The 13,547-nt window shown below is 35.7% G+C and overlaps 1 protein-coding gene across 3 annotated transcripts in view; it reads right to left on the bottom strand.

Moving 5' to 3' along the window:
- The window catches only part of LOC126814213 (protein unc-93 homolog A), a 133,523-nt gene that overhangs the window by 15,820 nt on the left and 104,156 nt on the right, over positions 1-13,547 (bottom strand). For all 3 annotated transcript variants that reach the window (XM_050539226.2, XM_050539224.2, XM_050539225.2), the window contains one exon: positions 3,509-3,644. In XM_050539226.2, coding sequence (XP_050395183.1) covers positions 3,509-3,644 — 136 coding nt within the window. The remainder of the gene's footprint in view (positions 1-3,508; positions 3,645-13,547) is intronic.

The raw sequence follows: 13,547 nt of genomic DNA, 5'->3' as shown, positions 1-13,547 counted from the left end.
TTAGATAACATTTCGGGCCTAAAGAAAGACCCGAAATAGGCAGATCTAGCTCTTGCATTATGTATGTTTAATGGTTTAGCTCCTCCATACTTGTCCGAATTAATACAAATCCGCACTACAGTGGGAAATACAAGGTCTTCCAGTGATGATTTCAGTTAGTACAACATCGAGCCAGACTAGCATTCTATGACGAGAGGGCCTTTTTATTTTATGCACCGTTACTTTGGAACAAATTACCTTATTTTATTCAGAAATCTCCTTCTATTATTACATTATCTTTATAACTTTTCTTTTTATCATAGATTTTAAATTGTATTTTTACTTTGTTATTGTTAAGCGCATCTGAAAGATGCCTAACTGTATTAAATAATAAGGCTACACAAAATAAATGTCTTGTTTCTCGGGCAACTGACAGCTGAAACTGTAGGGGGGGGGGGGCGGTTTATTTTTTTTTTTATCTCATTTATGGCTAGAGGATGGTGCAAAATAAAATTTGCCTATTGTTGAAAATTGTTTGGGCGGGAGGGCGGCCTTGTATTTTTTTTTTTTTTTTTAATGAGAAAGTCATTACTTGTCTACGGTTTTGCTTTCAATTATATATTATACATACTTAGAACATAAACTCAAAAATCAAGTCTACTCAAACACTGAACACTGACTGAAAGGAAAATAATTTTCCATATTTAATTCACGTAATGTAGCTTACTAATGGTAATGGTGACAACCATAATTGAAATTGGTTTAAAATAAAATTCCGTACGACTATTAATAGCCGTCCATAATAACGACAATATTTTAAAGAGTAAACCTCTGTCAGCATTTGTATCAAAAATAATCATCACGGTAAACGACACTGCGATCTAAATCTAGTATCGCTGGTTTATAATGATTGACCTAATTCCAACCAATGTCACGTGTCATCGGGATATGACTGTTTCTCAGGTTATTCGGTGTGTTTCTCAGGATATTCGGTGTTCTATCTGGGATTTATATCGAATGACTATTTAAATTTAACTAACAACTCGTCAGTAAAACCATCAAATGTGTAATCCAATTATTATTTTCCGGATTATCAAAACTACCGTTAAATGTGCTAATGACCCAAATTCTGACTAAGGTATGGTGACTATCATCGTATCGTATTCGTAGCCACAAGTTATAATAATTAACCTGTTCTACGATTCATTGTTTTATAAGTAGGATTTTTTCAAACATGGACCGACTGAAGCCGGCAATAATGAGCCGATTAAGATCGAATGATTGAAATCCATTGGATTGTTGTCAATGACTTTCGATGTTTAACACGAATCAAATTCTAGTTCACAAGGGGAGGTAATTAAAATCACGTGATACAAAAATGGAGGTTCTTTCGATATCAATAAAAAAAGACCCGTAAATGAGCGTTTACATCTGAATCAGTTTAATACATTTGAATGGATATTCACGTATGGGGCATGTAGATACATGCGGCATATTTTTTTTATGACTTGCTTATCGATGTTCGGGCGGGCGTTACATATTTTTTATTTTTCATCAAGACTAATAAATAGGCCGCACGCGCAACCAATTTTGCGTGCGGGCGGTGCCCGAGAAACAACTTATTTTATTTGTGTTACCTAATATTAATAATAATATTAATAATATTTAGTTGTATTTAACTTTTCAACCTCAGTGTTCAATTAAAAGTTTAGGGAATTAGTTTGAAGCATAACCAGTATGATATTTTAAATTTTTCTTTAACATACACTCAAACTATACAATGCCCGTTTTTTTTGTGACAAATGTGTCTTCATTTTTCCAATCAATACGACCGGAAGCGATTAACCGATTCGAGTTTATCTAAAGTCAGAGGGATTTGCGTCTAGCGCAATTTGAAAAGAGTTAGAACCATTGCTACTTTACATTGTCGAAAGCAAAGCAAGTGAATTCGAATACGCTTGAACAGTAATAGTTAATTATATGTGTAGTTTGGTATTTTCCCCAAACTGGTTCTGTACCAAGAAAAAAAAGGTGTTCTTTCCAGATTATATTAAAAGTGAAAATATACATTATGTCAGACGTAGTGACAACGAATTCCAATTTATCTATGTTATTTCAGTATACATGTACTTTCAATATAATACTCAGACAAAAGAAAGTCCATACGCACATTGGATCAGATACCCCTTTTAATGAACGACGATTTTTCCTGATGTCGACGATTTTGTAATCAGTATTATTGTAAGGTCTTACAGCAGATTATTGTTTGAAAGCGGGAATGAATAGTTCGCGTGCAGACATGTTATAACATCACGAATTCACCTCATTTCACATTCAATCACTGCTTCTCTTTTATACTTGTTGCTGTGAAAATATTTTCTAAACATTTCAGTTTTGAGAAAACAATTAACCGGTGAAATTGATTTTTTGTTAAAAAGAAACACCGATAGGTGGCTGTATTCAAGTTAGCTTGTCACTGTCTACGACAGAATTTCAAGATGTACTTCCTGATCTACCATCATATATCCAATATCAAAAACACACTTTTATGGATAACAATTACTATGGTTTATTTCACTGCGACGTTTCAACAAGGTTTCACTTGTGTATATGCTTGATAAAGACTTGTGAAACCTTGTTGAAACGTCGCAGTGAAATAAACCATAGTAATTGTTATCCATAAAAGTGTGTTTTGATTATGTTCCAATTACAAAATGCCATTCAAAGAATATATACTGAAGTTTACCAGATATATCCGACACTTGCCTGACAGATTAGTTCATTCGTTCGTTTAGAAGGCTAACGTCCGCTTCCACCTAGGCCAGGGTGATATCGCAGTCGGGTAAAAGACGACTGTGGGTTTTTTTTATACGCCAACGTTTAATGTGGATGTATATTGTCATCCAGTGCGTCCGTCGGTCCACCCAATTTATTTTCGTGAACGCTCTAAACACTACAATCCATGTCCGATTTTAGATTTACAGGAATTGTTCATTATTTGGTCATAAGGATTAACTCTAGTCTATCCAATTTCAAACGTATTTCTCCGAGTCACACTATCTTTCCTTTCATCGCTTGTAAAGGCGATACAGGGCAAAGTTCTCGATTGGGTTTGGACCCTATCGATATACGGATTTTTCCGATCCCAAAGCGCAGAGTTCCGCTATTAATATTCAAATTTATAAAACAGAATTAGTAAACTTTAGGAGGGATTGCTCTCGAACGCATCGTGGTTCACGGGGTTATCTATACGTTCAAACCTCTATCTTAAAATTATATGCGAAATGTGTTCAACCTTTTCTATGAGATTATTGCTACCAACGTTGTCCTTTAAAAAGAAACAGTGGTGACATTGCGTTAAATTGGCTGGCGACATCTGCAGCAACATGTACGATATTGTTCTGTGTATATAAATGGACGACGGGTAGGCCCTTGACCATACTTTCCTGTTCCAATCACAAATCAACGTAACATAAAACAAATCCACTTTTCAACAAACTTATGCAAATATGTATGCTTGAAAACTTACCAAAAATCAATGACACTATGTTGAGTCTGTAGTTCTTCAGTCGATCCAAAGACAAAATGGCGGCCAGATTACCGGTTCCAAAACACATCATCATGTAACCAACAATAAAACAACCAAAAACGTCACTTCCGTATATCTGAAAGGAGAATTATGACAGGTTAAATTTAATAGGGAGCCATTGCACATAGTGGCTCGCAACTAACATACGGTTTTTACTTTTAATAAAAACTTATAATAAAACATTTCTGAATTTTAAGTTTATAAAAAAGGTTTTGATAGCACAAACCTATTAAATATACATTTAAATTAATAATTAAGACGACAGACAACATTTTGACAAAGCGGGGTAGTGTCAACCACGGTCACTAAAAAAACTCAAAATACTTGATTGACATTTACCAAACCCATTTTTATTTCCGGTTTGGGCGAATTAATTTGAGTGGAATTGTTGTGTTAACTAGTAAAATGTCTAATGCATTGATAAATATTTTTCACAATAATTACCTTATGGAATAATTGCTATTTCCGAAAGGCAATTCCAAACTATGTCATTTGCTTATAGTTTTTTCATTATTTAATATTGAAATAAGTCTAAGAATGCACAACCTGAATTTAAATTGTTGAATTATTTAGGTTTTAATTAGCAATTCACGACACCAACTGTGTCAGTCCCTGTAAATAAGCAGCATGTACCATAATAAACACAGCCATTTGTTACATTGACAGTGATTGACAGTTGCCCTCATCTGGAGTTCTCTTTTAAATCATATCATCTCTGCAAACCCTGCTCTTCGATTAAGGCAAACTGTCATTTTCAAATGAATAAAGATAGGTTTGTAATAAAATATAGTAAAGATAATTGCCATTCAGTCTTGTTAAAATATCAAACATACTGTTATCCATTTTATATTGGAGAATAACTATATATAGGATGGTTAACTGGAAATTTTAATATACTAAGCAGCAAAAGAAACGTCAGGTTGGTATGTTACGCTGAATAGACGCATTGCATAAAACTTGCCAATATATCTGTGACCACATCCCAACTTTACCTGAGCAATAAGGCTCCTTCCCAAACACAGAATTGAACCCAGGGAATGTTCTCAAAAACGCAATCTGACTTATGAGATGGTAATGTGTTCTCGATGATTTTCATGTAACTCATACTGCACGTGTTGTTCACCGGGACCAGCCCTATAAAATTCATCCCATACCTGGATGAATCATTCACGCTACGTCACCAGCATGCCTTGTTTCACGACAGCTCAGAGGAACCAGGCGCTTGGAAGATACGACGCTGGCCACACGCCGAAGCCGTTGCCAATCACTTCCAGGTCAATGTTTGGACCATCTACAGGCTTCGGCAACGCTTTCGGGACACCCAACACCTCTGATGATTTTCCCCGAACTGGTAGACCAAGGGTTACCACAAGGCGATAAGACCGCCTTGTTGTGCGACAGTACGTGCAGAACTCGGAACGCAGAGCGGCGTCAACGTTATGCACTGGCCAGCCCTTAGTCCGGACTTAAACCCGACTGAATATCTTTGGGATGAAATTCAGAGGAGACATAACAACGTCGTACCAAGACCAGACACAGCCGATTGATTGCACCAGGCTTTTCTGAGAGTGTGGTTCCTGAAGCCAATGGCGTTCATCAATCGCCTGGTCCACTCCATGTACAGACGCTGTGCTACTGTTATTGACACTTGCGGTGGACACACCAGATACTGATGTATACTGTGTACAGACTCTAATGTCTTGGAATTGTGATTAATTAATCACTAATGTGTCAACATACTGTTCACAAAAAAATGCTTTGATCCATTTAGTAAGTCGTTTTCTAGAATGATTTGATTAAAGTGCCTCTCTGATTTTGAAATCTTACTGACGTTTTTGTTGCTGTTGAAGATGTATATATTGAAGATGGTTGACGACCCGGACGTCTTTTTCAGGGGGCGGGCATTCAATAAAAATAGAGAAATAAAAGTAAGTTTTTTGAAATTTGAAATTATTGAAATATTGCAAATATCCACTGTTCTCATTTCTCAGTACTAAGCCCCTATACCTGAGTCTTAGGGGAATACAATTAAGGAGTGGTTCCTGGGCACAACAAACCCCCTGCGCGTCACTGGATATTTAATAAAAATATTCATTAACTTCATTAGTCTTATTGACGTAATTCAATTAATGATTGCGTTGTTTTGAACAGATTAACCCGGTAATCGACCATGTATTTGCCGTAACAATAACAAAATGGAAATTTTGATTTGATGTCTACCACGATAACTTGATCTGGATATATTATTGATCAATTTTTCGATATCGACCGATATATGACGCAATATTATGTAACAGAGATGAGTGAGTTATATCAAATGATAAAGATGATAATACGTTAAATAAATATGATCAACATTTTGTGGAGAAAAATGCTGAGAATGGTTGATCTATTTATGTTAAGTTTCGTTAACCGTTATACATACAGGTGGCGTATGCTATGAGGACAAGATTCAAGGGCTGTGTGGTTTTGTCATTAAACTGTTTCGAACTAGATCTGGCACGAAATCAATTACGCAAGTATTTAAACTTATGAAGAATATTCTGGTACGTTGTCCCACCACCTCTTCAGTCCGCTACCAATATAATATGTAATATGCACAATATGTCCACATATGGGACGGATTTATACCAAGCATACTTTATTTTAAAGGGACAATAACACTCTTGCTGGCTTGACAGCTCCAGAAAATAAAAATAGCCTTATTCTAAGTACTAGATGTGTTAGTATCCTACCTGTTGTGTAAATTATCTATTAAATCCTATTTTACTTGTCCAGAGGGTTCAAAAATATTTTTAAATCCAAGTCACATTTGAAAAGCTTTACGTCAGGCTTTTCAAATCATTTAGTTGAATCTTTCCAATTTTTTAAATTAGATGTGTTAAGATGAAATTTGTATCATCAATTAAGTGGAATATTGTAAAATAGTACAATGTGTTGACCAGAATAAAGATTGCGACATATTATTCAGTTACAACAAGAGTGGTATTGAGCCTTTAATTCTTTAAAATAATATAGTCATTTTTATAATTTTGGAGTGGTAGGAATAAAATCAAATTCATGTGAGCATTTGTCATTACGAAGTATCGTAGGTGTAGATACTGTAACAATGAAAACGTTCCACAATATAACTCCTACAGTTCTATGTAAGGCGCACGATATGCCACAGTACGGCATGCAGCCATTGTGTTAAGTTGAGACGGGGGTGGGGGGCATTGGTCCAGAGCCGTCTTCCGAAGGTTTGAATGCCATCACACTACCATACTGAGACGAGACGATCTTTTTCAGTTGGCAGGATCCGCTATAGATCTGCCACGGCCTGGACTGGAAGGCGTATCGGCATCTGCATTATCGAACGATACAAGTTTCCCGTACAGCTACTACTGTGGGGGGGGGGGGTCCACATAGGTTCAACAGTGCTGACACTGGTCGTCGCAGAAAATGCTTTGCTGGAGTGCGTGCCAGACGGGCTTACGTTGGACCAAATCAGACTCGACGCCGTTACTCAAGACTTTCGATTTTTACCCAATGTGCCTACGCTTTCTTGTGTCAGTGAAGGTCAACCCAACAATCATGTCAAAAATCGCTGTTATTGATGGATTATCAACTGGTCAGCCGAACCATTTATATTTGTGATGAATGAGTTGTAGCATCAGTCTATGGAGTCAATATGTTATAAAGAAAAATACCTGTTCCAGTATTGTATAGATACATTTCATCTCAATTATCACCCATACCGTATCTTAAGACAGTCTTATAGCTAAATTTCTGATCAATACTAATTAATTTGTCTATATAGCCCAACAAACAGTAAGCAAGCAGAAGCGTGTAAAAAACGAGATTCATTTATTCTATAGTAAGTAACATAATTAGGATCTATAAAGCTTGGTGAAAGAAAACGGAATCCTGAAGCACACGGGGCGATAATAGCCTATTAAACACAGAAACATGTGTTTTATCAAGATTTGCTTATTGTCGCCATTAAGCATAAGCAGGGTTTCTTTAGCGTGGGTCTCACTCGATTTAGTTGTTAGTGAGGGTGGTCATAAACATATCTCCTCGTGGTAGGGTTTACTTCTTCATTTAGTAAATGTGGTGACCTCGTAGTTCCCTTTTAGTCAGTCAATGGGATCACAGCACCGAAAGTTTTGCTTCGACGAAAAACCGCTTCGAAATACACTCTCTTTCGTTTTTCTGGGCAGCCGAATGAAAGAGCCGCATATGAACCAAGCTTAGAACGCCATATATTTCGCATAAGATACACTTTTATTTAAAAACAAAATGCTCTATTTAGAAATAAAACCTATATCAACTAAACTACGTTTTGTCTCGCTATCAGTATTTAGTTTGCAATATTGGAACTGAAGTAAATGTATTTAGTTTGCAATACTGGACTTGAAGTAAATGTAATTTAAACGTAAAATGCGAGACTAAATGTTGCATAATTGTAAATATGAATAACATTGTGATCAAACCATATCTGGGTAAACAGAGGGACATGCACAGAGATTTAAATATACTTATTAGGAAAGTTCACAAGGACAGCTTCTTGTAATGAAATAAACCTATACTATCTCTCACATATGGTTTAGGAATTTTACATGAACGAGAATCAATAATGGAATAAAGAAATAACTATACGTTTAGTCAACATGAGCAAGAACCTTGTCCTAGAAGATGACAATATGGCAATTTTCTGGTTGCTAAATCCCATTCTCATCAAATGAACAACCAGGGTTTCCATGTTTTGAAAGCTTAATTAATATCTATATTATCTTTTGTGCCATTAAAAAGTCATAAAAAAATCGCTAACTACATACAAGCTGTGAGCAAGCACGTAATAACCATTTTCTATTACAAGAATAAAGTACATCTTTCTTTGATCCGTTTGCTTGCATGAATTATTTCTAGTCTAAGATAGTTATCGATGAATTTATTGAATAAGATCTTCAGTCGAGATAAGACAGCTCTATTTTCTTTCATATAATGTTTATTATTGTAAAATTACGCCATTCAAAATTTACAATTGACATAGATGTACATGTAGCACTTTAATCAATCTATAAAATCTTCGTTTTATTACATAAGCAGTAATTGTGGTTTTCAAGTGGTACGACGAAGTATTGCATCAGTTTGGACGAGACGGTGGATAAGGGACACATCATTGAATTTAAACCAAAGGATAAGAGTCGGCGCAACTGCACCCTTGGGAGTATTAATGGTGTGATTAAGACACTTTTTAATTTTTAAGAGAGAGATTGTCTAAGTCTCCATTAATCAAGCCTTTTATTGGAAACTAAACTATCAACATTTATTCAGTTAAAGCTTTATAGAAGCAGTATTCTTTGATCTTGCGGATATTATTAACCAAACTGTACATGGCCGCCCTTTATAATGTTTTAGTTCTACGTTCTAGACGTTCAGCAAAATTGCATATTATCTTTCTTTTTTTTTAAAAAAAGAAACGGGCACAATGTCACCTTTCATAACTTAAAAGAACGTATTTTTCTTAATGCACCACTGACAGTATCTCCAAAATATCAAGGATGTCATACGAGATCTTGACTTCCTGTCATTCGCCAAGAATCTAGCCACTGGAAGTGTTGTTGACATCATCATCTGTTGAAACAGTCTTTTGCATTACAGCAAATATAATATACTTTTCATGGTTAAAACATCGTAACGATCACAATAGGTTGACATATATTACCTTATTAATATCTCGGTATCTATCACGCTATTAACCCTTATATACGGTTCCATACAATCTCTACTAAGACGATTTCAATAAAATAGGCACGAGAATTAGGATAAGATTGATAAGCTTATACGATATAGAGAAACTTAGCCGAGACTCGGGTATATACTTTTTTATTTTTATTAAGATTTCTTGTGAGAGTAAACAGTCTTTCTAATCAAACTAACGACATAGACTTGTCATGTTTAGACCTACTTGCGAGTCGTGTGGAAGACGGAAAGCCCACACGAAAGTCTACTTGAGAAAATGAGCAAAGATGTCTTTTGAAGAGTAGATTTTAGAGGAAAATTTAATCATAACCAAGTAAGATACGAGTTTACTAACTTACCCAGGGGCGGATCCAGAAATTTTTGCAGGAGGGTGTTTGCCAGGTTCCTGTTAAGGAAATCTGTCATCATCGTCTCTAAATTACATAGGCATACATACAAATTGAGCTTTTTAAAGAGAGAAATCATTTTTGTAATGATGTAGAAACACATTGTGATTTAATTTCATTGATGCAAGGCATTCAATTTTTTTTAATGTAGCTGAGCAGGGTGGGATTTGGACCCCCCCCTCCCCAACCCCCCTTCTGGATCCGCCCCTGTTACCATATGTCAGAATCTTTGCTAGGGGATTTCGAAAACTAGCAGTGATTGGGGTCACTATTGGTCGATTAATTTCACCCTTAGTAAGTCCTTTGGGCAGCTGGTATCTGACCGTGTCAACTGCAATAGACAGTTTACCACACAGAAAGAATCGCGGTAATTAACTTTATAATTGACCGATAGACTACTATCTGTTGAGTTTAAATCGATAAAAATATACTCCTAGACTTATCGATGGCCTTGCTGGAATAGAATTTCGAACCTTTATTCTCTAGCCAAAAAAAAGCAAAAAGCACGGAATATGTGTTTTCTAGAATACGTTTACATAGAAATTAAAAACTATAAACTGTACCAAATGACTCAAGGGCGATTCAAGTACTAAAATGCAATGATCAATAAAAGGCATGGTCAATAAAAATGACCAAAGGGTATTACAATGAGGGACAAACATTCAAACAGTCAAACCAATTCATCCAATGAGACATGAAATCATACGTTTTTCGCAACCTGAGCGTAACATTAACCTATAATTACCTCTACTAACTATTTTCCATTCAGACTCAATTATTAGAACATAACGGATAAACTCGGATAAACCCTTTGATCAGGAGTCTAAATAGTTGGCAACGGTGCCCTTAAATTGGTTATCCCCCTCCCCCCATCTTTGATAAGTATTTTTTTTCTCTTTAACATTTGAATCCATTTAAAGAGACTATAAATAACCAACTGTTGGCAGAAAGGAGATTAACTAACAGACGGTTTGTCTTATTTGAGAACAAAAGCTTTAAGGATGAAAGTAAATCTTTCCTCTTACTATATAATATGACTAATACAGAATTGTACCCTAGGGATTTTACACTGTAAAAATATATACGCCAACATTGTTAATTATAGCTTTAAGGATGAAAGTAATATGACTAATGCAGAATTGTACCTTAGGAATTTTACACTGTAAAAATATGTACGACAACATGTTAATTATGAATGGGGTTTTCGCTAGCAACTAATTTCGGATGTCAGTTTTAAAAGCATGCCCAGACATGTTGACTATATAGAACCATTCCTGGCTAAATAATGCTTATTGCCAGGACTGCACTGACAGAAACGTATCTAAAACGCTGTTACATAATGGCAGATGCTATTGATAGTTATCGTGCCATCTTGACACATGGAAGCAGAACTGATTAAAAATATCCTTATAGTGGCTATTGACATCCATGGTTGTCCAGATTGCACTCATTAGTCATTACCATAATATAAACAGTATGTAACGTCCTTTGTCTTTTAAAACAATCTCTACTGAACGTTTAATCTGGTATATGATGCAGTATATCCAGCTGCATAATCTCTTCGATTATCCTTTGTCTAAAAAGGGTGTAAAAGCAGGAATCAAAAGTAGATAGTTCAGTGAAGGCCATAGGTGCCTTGGGTTAAGGGCCATGTAAGTTAGTTGAGAGTTGGCACCCAAGGGTGTTAAGCCAAGCTAAGACCATGGCTCCCTCAACACAAGCTAATTACGGAGTTTTAAGTTTTGTACATGATATGTTTGAAGAACAATAAAAGTGTCACATGAAGTTAAACCCGTGTTGTCATCCAGAACCGATTCAAAGAACCTAAAAGTGTAACAACGCATGTGTGGACTAAAATTAATATTAAATATACTTAGATATTAGGATATGCTATCTTTCGGTTGTTTGGCTACGTGTGAGTGTGTGTGAGGGGGCGGGGGGCGCCTACTTTTCGGAGAATTTCAAAGTTCAAGTATTCCCAGACTGGCTATGATTACGATCCAATTGACATGAAATCTATACAAGGTATTTTGTTCGTAAGGCGAAAAAACTATTGATTTTAAACGATTTCCAGTATTAATTGATGGGGTTATGGCCCTTGTGTAATATATTTAGGGATTTATGCTATATGAATAATAACGCCAAACGAGTATGAGAACAGTCGACCTAATATTGTTCCAGATTCATAAACAAGAAATATAGCACGTGAATTAACGGAAATGTGCGGTGGATTAATACCCTAAATGAACTATAGGTTAACGAACACATTTGACGTGCCTTCTTCATGGTCAAAAATATATCATATCCTCTCTTGCTCATGCAACTGCATCAATAGTGATGGAATATATTTTGTTGACCAAATTAGGTAATAATCCCTGTCGGTATGCAAGGTATGAGGCATGTCTGTTCCGTGTGGAATTTAGTACTGTGATCATTTTATGACGTAAGAAATTAGAGGTTTGGCACCTATAAAAGAGCAAAACCGGGTCTCGAATAATCAGACACCGCTTGGGTCCATTAGACAACCATCTGATTCGCAGACAACCATTTGACTCCCAGAAGGCCGTGATGTAGGACTTTCCAGAGTCTAGCCACGCTGGTTAGACTGTACAGGAATAGGGTGGGGAGAATGCCTATTAAGTAGATTATTGTATAAATCTGTGTAACCTGCATTTATATAAATATGTATACAAGAGAATATTGTATTGTTGTTCCTGATAAACCTACGATTTGGCTTCTGCCAATAATTACATAATGGGAAGTCCGAGTAAAGCCCAAGTGAAGCCCAAGAATATGATTTACAATAATATCCACACCAGAGACAAACCTAGACGATCACTGGCCAAAACAAAAGATAAGTGGCGCGGTAGTACAGCACTATTATCACCTGATTAACGGCGACTCTCGCGTTGTATCTAGAAACACGCCGATCTAAATGGACGCTTTCAGCCACCATACCTGATGGATTTGAAATTTATTTATACAGTGTTTATTTACGTGCATTGAACGATGAATTTGTGGGTATATGTTTCTTTACTGTTAACCAGGATTACACGTTTAAAAAGCGCTACCACGCTTTCTATCAATATTTGCATAACTGATATTTGATATTAACGACATCGATGTTATTAATCTATCAATATAGAATATCTTCAATGTTATTAATAACAAATTTATCAAATTAATGTAAAGCCGTCCTAGAATTCATCTGGTCGTAAAATTTTCTCATTTATTATTGCTCCCTTTTAATTCGTCTATTTTATGTCATCTCAAATTTTTTATCATTATCTAATGACAAAATGTAAGCACTAAAGTGGGCCTACAATTATTAAAAGAGCTAAATCTATATTCGTTGGAAGCTAAAATGGACAAAAGGCACGACTTAAAGTAATATGAATATACATTGCATTATCTAAATGTTGTTTACCCGAAGAGCTTAATAAAATAAGCGAAAGTGCTAGTAATCGAAATATAATGTAGTTCTTTTTTCAAAAACTTTTATATATATATTTAAATTTGTATTGTAATTTCTAAATTATGTGCGGTGAAATACGTGAGTAGTTTGCGCCTGGTTATTCCAGTCTAGATCGGGGATATGGTTTAACATGTTACTTCCGCACATACGTTTCACCTCTTTCATCAAGGCGTCTCATTATTTTTACAAATAGCGATGTAAGATAACAACATCTCTATTGATTAGAATGAACCAATAATTCGTGTTTGTAATGTCAAGGACTCTCAATAATACTGAGTTAAAGCTTTACGCCCTTTAAAATTGTTAGCTATGTGAACTTGTCCAGAAATCAGAAACGGAACCAGATGTTATAGGTTGGACCGAGGATATA

The sequence above is a fragment of the Patella vulgata genome, chromosome 3, assembly GCF_932274485.2.
Source record: "Patella vulgata chromosome 3, xgPatVulg1.2, whole genome shotgun sequence".
Lineage (NCBI taxonomy): Eukaryota > Metazoa > Mollusca > Gastropoda > Patellidae > Patella > Patella vulgata.
This window is presented reverse-complemented; position numbering and strand designations above follow the sequence as displayed.